We start from the raw sequence: 8065 nt of genomic DNA on the forward strand, positions 1-8065 counted from the left end.
GGAAGCTGATGTGTTCGTTCCACCAGTGCACCGAAGCTCTTTGGTTCATGCCCCGTTTACGGGGCATGCAGGTGTCGCAAGCCTGGGTCACTCTTTTCATCAAGTCCTTGGTCATTTCTTCTGCAGATCCAGTAGTAAGCGGTTCACTATTTAGGGCAGCTACTAGAGCACCTGGGTCAAAGGATCTCACCTTCCACCCAACGATGTCAAGTTTCTTAGCCGGTCTTCTAGGATTCTGGTCCTTTGATACTTCCCAGAGAATCGCAATGTGATCGCTGGCCGTGTATATCTCCATCACCTTCCAGTCGTAGTTTCCTCTGATGAGGCTGCTGCTGACAAAAGTAAGATCCACAATAGAACTTGCGTCTCCTTTAGTGTACGTCGGCGCATCGCCGCTGTTTAACAATACTACATCTAACGTAGAAAAAGCTTCCAGTAGTTCTTTACCTCGAGCGTTGGTGTGTTTGCTGCCCCATTCCACTGCCCAGGCGTTGAAGTCTCCAGCTATTGCCACTGGGTAGTACTGCTTCGCGTCCTCCGTCAGTCGATCCAGAAAGTCCATGAATTCAACAATAGTGAGGCTAGGTGGAGCGTAACAGCTGTAAAAGCGGATGCCATCTACCGATGCTGCTACAAAGCCGGCGCTGCCATTGTTAACGACACTCTGGAAGGGGAGCTTGCGACAGGACCATATGACAGCTTTTTTGATGCAGTCAGTTTCCCATGGTTGGCCGCCGAGGTGTTTATACGGTTCCGATATAAGCACAAGGTCAAGCTTCTGTTCACGTACTGTCTGCATGAGCAAATCATGTGCCGCTTCACAGTGGTTAATGTTTAGCTGCAGTATTCTCATTTTTGTTTATCAGTTATCTTCTTGAGTGCCTCTTGGTATACTGGGCATCTGCTTGTGCCGGCATGATGGGCGTTATTCTCTGTATTTAGCAGGCTTATTACATTCGGCGATTTTGTGTCCCTCTTCTCCACATTTAATGCAAAGTTTGGAGCGGTTGACTTCACTTGTGCATTGAACCGCACGGTGTCCAAAATGCCAGCATTTATAACATCGGACTGGTCTTAGTACTGTTCTAATACGACAATTGGTCCAGCCGATCCTAATCTTACCGTGTTCTCCTACCACTTTCTGTGCTACCGTTGCTGCCAGAGTCACCGACGCAATTTGTGTTCTGCTACGTAAGACCTTACGAATTTTAATGGCCTCTACTGTTATACCACAATCGTTTCCAGCTGCCTCTTGTAAAGCTGTTAGAATGTCATCTTTAGTTGTAGTATCGTCAATATCGCGAATTTCCAGGTCGTCTTCAGGTCCTGTACTAATGACATTTGCGTCCTCCTTAAGTATTCCCGCGATAGTCTTCTGCAGGTCTTTACCTCTATCACTACTGCCTTTCGACAGCGTGATGAGAATGTTCCCTGTCGCGGTCCTGCGTATCTTCTCGACTGTGTTGCGGACCTGATCTGGGCGAACGTCCGCCTTGATCCGTGTTAGTATTTCAGAATACTTATCTTTGTTCGCTGGACGGATAATAAGTGCCTCCGGTCTCGTTGCTGTTCTTCTTGGCTTCTGGTTCGGCTTCGGTGGAGGCACCAGAGGTTTTTCTGGGGGCAGTTTCTTGCGCTCCTTCTTCTTGTCCTTTCTGGACTGCACCTTTTCCCAGCCTGGCTTATTGTTCTGTTCACAAGAGTTTTGTGGAAGATCCTTAACCACTTCCTGCTTCTTGATGGGATGACCAGGTCCAACGTCTTTCAGCTTCTTGGGAGTATGAAAAGCTCCGCCTTCGGGAGAACGAATTTTTCTTTTCAACTTCCTCAGGATGCGGCCGTCTTGGTCAAAGGATTCAGTCTCTGCCGTTGTGATAGTTTCACTTTCTTCTTCAGCGACTGATTCTCCGTCACCTTCGGCTCCAGTGTCCATCGCTTCTTCAACAACCACTTGACTGTTTCTCTCCGATGTAGCACAAGGGGTGCGGTGTGATGATGAGCGCCATTCTTCGTCCAGTTTCTTGAATCTTCCAAGAACATTGACTACTCCGGTTGTCTTGGTCTTTATCTCCTTGTGGATATTGACCTTAGTTTGGACAAACTCTTGCAGCTCAATGGTCAGCTTCTCAAGGCGCTCCAACGCTTGCGTTCTCTTCATGTCAGCGCTTGCTTCAATCGCTGCTTGTTGAGCATGAAGCCCGTTTCTATTCTTGTTTGTTTCTTGTAACTTACTCATACTTTTTTGATTTACCAGCGCATCGTACGGAGTGGAGCGGGTTGCCATAGCTAGGAACGCGTGTACCCTCGTAGATAGTACTCCTACCCCAGTTCCCTGAGGCCTAGCCGACACTTAGCCAGTCCCGGAATACACGGACGGACTAGACTCGCTCGGAGCGGTGAAGATTCCGATCATCAACTAAGAGATTAAGTGTCATCCAAGGACAGCGAGCGTTCTCCCATCCGCTCGGGGAGACGCGCCCGGTAGCAGTATCTCTTCTGCCTCGAGTGTGTGTGTGTGTGTGTGTGTGTGTGTGTGTGTGTGTGTGTGTGTGTGTGTGTGTGAAAGTATGTGAACCGCTTATAACTTTTGAACGGCTCGACCGATTTCATCGCGGTTGGTGCCATTCGAAAGGGCTTGGATAAACTTAGATTTTCAAAACTATTGGGACCGATTCAGATCAATAGATTTTGAGAAATCTTAAAAAAACTGAAAAAAAAAAATTTTTTCTAATGTGGTTTTTTTGGAATAACTTTTAAACGGCTTAAAGGTTCAATTCCAAAAACTAATCAGCTCTTAACCTCAAAAAACTACGTCGATCGCCACCAGTCCGGTCAAAATCGGTCGATTCGTTCGAGAGATATCGTGAACGAAAGAAAACCAAAAAAAGTGTTTTTTTGGAATAACTCCAAAATTCCTAGCGCGATCAATTTAAAATTTAAGATTCTTTGTGAGGCCTAAAAAATTGCGTCGAATGCTTCTAACCGCGTGAAAATCGGTTTATTCATTCGAAAGTTATTGCGGTTTAAAAATTCAAAAAATAGTGTCATCAAATCTCTATCAGACTTTTGAGCTCGAAGAGCTTTAAAGCATAAGAAAGCAATCTCTTTGAGCTCGGAGAGCTCAAAATAACACATAAATTGTATTTTTGAGCTCGAAGAGCTCAAAAACATCATTGGTGCAATTTTAAGCGCCTAAGTATGGAATTAGCGGGAAGTTGCAGGGATGGCCTTCAGGGTCAACTGTTTTCCTAATTTTTATTACTATAATAATTATTGATATCATTATTATTACTATTATAATTATTGTTATTATTAAGTTACTGTGCATTGAAGTATTAAATCTAAATTAACAATTTTTTTAATTATAAAAAATGTTAAAATTTTCTTTATATTTATATAAAATAAATATTTCCAATTGATAATTTAGCTTATCGATTTAAACTGATGAGCATTTGCAGCTTAGTCCTACTAAGTTTTTAAATGATTCTAGCTACTATGAGAAAAACAAAACTTTAATTTTTAACTTCCAGCTAAGAAAAATTCAAAATTTTTTCAAATCCGGGAAGTTATTGGTTTAACCCCTTTTTGCGAAAATCGAGTTTTTATGAGTGTGTGTGCGTGTGTGAGTGTGTATGTGTGTGTGTGTGTGTGTGTGTGTGTGTGTGTGTGTGTGTGTGTGTGTGTGTGTGTGTGTGTGTGTGTGTGTGTGTGTTTGTAAACCTCTCATAACTTTTAAACGGCTTGACCAATTTGAACGAGATTCGCGGTAATCGAAAGAGTTTCTTGGCTTTTAGATATTTTTTACTATTTGAGGTAATTCGGGCAGGTACATTTTGCGTAATCTCGAAAATAAAATTTTCAAGAAATCGTTTTTTTGAAATAACTTTTAATCTGCTGAATCAATTAATGCCAAAAAGAAATTAGCTCTTGAGCTTAAAAAACCGCATTGATCGTCGTCAACGCGATTAAAATCGGTTGATTTGCTCGTGAAATGTCATGAACGAAAAATTTTGGAAAAAGTGTTTTTCTTACATAACTCCAACCTTTCTTTGTAGATTGCTTTTGAATAGTTCAAAGAGATCAAAGAGCTCAAAAGCATAGAACAGCTAACTCTTTGAGCTTGAAGAGCTCAAAATAATAACACATAAATTGTATTTTTAAGCTCGAAGAGCTCAAAAACGTCATAAGTGCAATTTTAAGCGCCTAGATATGGAATTAGCGAAAAGTTGAAGGGATGGTCTTCAGGGTCAACCGTTTTTCTAATTTTCTTCCATCACAATAATAAATGTTTCTGTTTCACTGTTACGATAAAAATTATTATGATACTGATCATTATAATACTGACTTTTACCTACATCTGACAATTTTCATTAAAAAATTATTTAGTTTAAACTTTCAGAAATATTTTTTGTGGTGAAACTTCTTTAGGCGCATGAGAGTAGCTGATCTAACTTGAATCCTTTTTATTTTCCAGATTTTATTGATGAATTCACAAAATTAAAAGCGTACGAATTCCCGTTATGGACAGCCGTAGCTATTCCTTATATAGCTGAGCATGCACTGACAACCTTCGTTGAAGGACATTTTAATATTGTCAAACATCATGTCTTGAAAAATCATTTATTGCCATTAAGATTAGATAAGCTTCTCAAACTCATTCTTAATTATTACCTGGGTAATGCCGCTGTTCTAACGTCACATTTGAAAGCTTTTAATCAAAATGATGGTCCATTTCCGAGTCCACCATCTAAAGGAAATAAATTTACAATCAATCTATCATCTAAAGATATTAATACAGGACAATCAATTAAAAAACAACAATGCGATTTTATTCAAGCTGAGTCAAAAAATACGGATGACAATGAGGAAAATATTAATGTTAGGAATGTGGAAGAAAATAATAATATTAACAAAATTCCTACTAAAAAAGATGAGCTAAAATATTGCGTAATTATAAATGGCGATTCACGAAAAAAAGCAAATAAAGCAGGTGATGATACGAAATTTGAAAACTCAACAATAATGAAAGTGCAAGATAATAATATCAATGATCAAAAACAAAAACTAGAGTTAAGAAAATTAAAGGGCAAATATTTCAAAATATATCCTCAAATTGAACAGCAAAATAGTGTAACCGGTAATGTCCAAAACTTAAAATTACTTTTAAACGGTAGCTCTGTTAAAATTACTATTTCTGTGAAGGGTTCACAGTACTTCGCTATCATTACTTGTGTTTCGACTCAATTATTCAAATTTTATCTTCTAGTGCTATGGATGATCCTAAATATATGAATTTTATTCAACAATCAACAAATAAAGTATTACAATTTGTGAAAGATTTTACTCAAAAACCGCTGACTTGTTCAACATATCAAAACAGAATAAACCTTCTTAAAGATCTCTTAAAAAATAAAATAGAAAAGAATCTAGGACTAAACCAAATTAATTTGTATGACAGTGTGACTTGTAAACACTCCAAATGTTTTGCCAGTGTACCAAGTGGATATGTAACATACATCTGTCCAAATTGTCATGTGTATGAAAAACCTAAGATAATTTTACTAAGTGATCATGAAGTTATTGGACGAAACGGCTATGGTGCATTAGAAGAAGCATTACATGATAATTGGCAACAAAAATTATGCTATAACAATTCGGTATCCTGCTCTTCTTACTGTAATGCAAAGTTAAATATTTATAATACTCAAATTTTTATTGACTTAGATGTTCGAGCCGATGTTAATTCAGTTAATTCTATTCCTGGAAAATTAAGTGATTTTCCAATAGATATTAATTTGGGTAGTCATCAGTATCGACTATCAGGAGTTATCGTTTTGGAGCCAGGTCATTTTATACCATACTGTCGACGTATCAATAACCGCTGGGATAAGTGTAATGATCTGAATACCAAAGTGATTTCTGTACGCTCTCATACTCTGGTACTACCGCTAGGTATTATATATACCAAAGTTTTTTCAAAACATGAAGATTATCATGAGAAATCAAACAATAAACAAGTAATTTCACAGAACAAGGTTTTAAAGTTACCCGAAACGATTTCTCTGGATGATTCTGATATTACATCAAGAGACAATTGGCGTAATAAAGAAGTAGATGGTTAAGTTTATATTGACGCTTCATTTGACTTCATTGAAGATAGCTGCTTCACTGAAAATGAAACTTCGGGTAACATTGAAAGTGATATCTCTTTGAATTGTCAGTTCATTGAATTACTTAAACCTGGCAATGCTACTCCTGAAATAACTGTAAATAAAACTATTATTCAATTGAATGATACGCATAATTTTGATTGCATCGTACATATTATAGCTTGTGCTGCATTAGACAATTCTTCGTACTTGGATTTTGTTCGTAACTCGAGCAACGAAACGTTGCAATTTGTGAATGATTTTATTAGTTTGAAATTGTGTAACGAAATTTACATCAAAAGAGCTTTGTTATTAAAATCACTATATTCTTCAAAAATTTGTACAAAAACATGCGATAATGTTTCTACTTACGTAATAGATTTATGCGAAAGTATTTCATGTACATGGACAACATGTTTAAAGAATCAGGCTAGCATTTTCAATGCATATACATGCGATTTTTGTGGATATTCATCTTATTTCTCACTATTATTGAAAGTCGATGCTAAAATAATTACTAAAAATGTTATTAAAGCACTTAGTGAGGCGATCGCTTATTATAAATATCTGAAAAAAGTAAAATGTCGTCATGGAAATTGCTCCAAATTTTGTAATATAACTGCTTATCCTAACAATCATTTATTTATCGATTTAAATATTGATGAATGTGATGAAAATTTTAAATGCAACCTTCAAGACTTTCCAATAGTGCTGCATTTAGAAAAAGAAGTTAACAAATATCAGTAAACTAAATGATAATTTATTAATTTTACATTAAATTCTTTTTTATAGATTTTAATGATTTTATTTCAGATATTATATTTTGATATTGTATTATATTTAGATACGTAGATATTCATATATATTTATAGATATAAGTATAGATATTTAGATATGATATTATATATTTTATTGTTTCAGAACAACAGGAGTTATAGCACGAGATATAGATCATGAGGTCGCATATTGTTTTCGAGCAGATAAAACTTGGGAGTTGTATGATAACTACTCAAGTAGAATGAAACTTTTTGAAAAAATACACAAAAAAAATTAAATACGATAAATTCGACGAAATATACGGATTTTTTAAGTAAAATCGTTATTTTTTCATAGTACATCATTTTTTTTTTTATTTTTGTTTCTCAAAAAAAATTTCAATTAATTTGACAACTATTACCGCGCACCCCAGAAAGGGCCGAATTTTTTACATATTTTTTTTAATTGAAAAGAAAAAATTTTTTTTATTTTAGAAAATTTGACAATTTTTTTTCAATTAAAAAAAAATAAAAAAAGGTCGGGCTGCGTGGTAATAGTTGTCAAATTGATTGAAGTTTTTTTTGAGAAATGAAAAAAAAAAAAATGACCTGAAGGCCATCCCTGCAACTTCCCGCCAATTCTATACCTAAACGCTTGAAATTGCACTTATGACTTTTTAGAGCTCTCCGAGCTCAAAAAAATAGCTCTTGTATGCTTTTGAGCTCTTCGAGCTCAAAAGTTTGATAGAAGTTTGATAAAACACTATTTTTTAGTAGATTTTATAAAAATCTAACTATTGCAGCCGTCCTCGTGGCGCAACTTTTAAAAAATTTAGCCATTTTCTGACTAAGTTTGTCGAGCTGAGTCAGAAAATATATATAGTTCAAAAGTTTATATATGTATATATATTGTAACGTACTGAAAAAAAAAAAAAAAAATTTTTTTTTGTTATTCAATTAAGTAAGTTTATTATCATTATATTATTTAATATTATTGTATTATTTTATTATTGTCGTATTATTTGCAAAATATCGATTTAATTATCGATTAAAATTAAAAAGAAAACTGTCACGCAGCCTAGCGTCCACGTGAGTACACTACAATGCACCCAGCTAAAGCTAGCAAAGTTATTTAAAAAAAAAAAAAAAAAAAATTTATGT

General features: G+C 35.7%; 1 protein-coding gene across 1 annotated transcript; it reads left to right on the top strand.

The window, feature by feature from the left end:
- Positions 1 to 1744: 1744 nt before the first annotated feature.
- Positions 1745 to 7203, top strand: LOC123269605. Its single transcript, XM_044735439.1, has 5 exons — positions 1745 to 1778; positions 4475 to 4990; positions 5725 to 5952; positions 6124 to 6892; positions 7071 to 7203. The coding sequence occupies exons 1-5, from the start codon at positions 1745 to 1747 to the stop codon at positions 7201 to 7203; spliced, it is 1680 nt and encodes a 559-aa protein (XP_044591374.1).
- The last annotated feature ends 862 nt before the right edge of the window (positions 7204 to 8065 follow it).

This window comes from Cotesia glomerata, linkage group LG7 (assembly GCF_020080835.1).
Source record: "Cotesia glomerata isolate CgM1 linkage group LG7, MPM_Cglom_v2.3, whole genome shotgun sequence".
In the NCBI taxonomy this organism is placed as follows: domain Eukaryota; kingdom Metazoa; phylum Arthropoda; class Insecta; order Hymenoptera; family Braconidae; genus Cotesia; species Cotesia glomerata.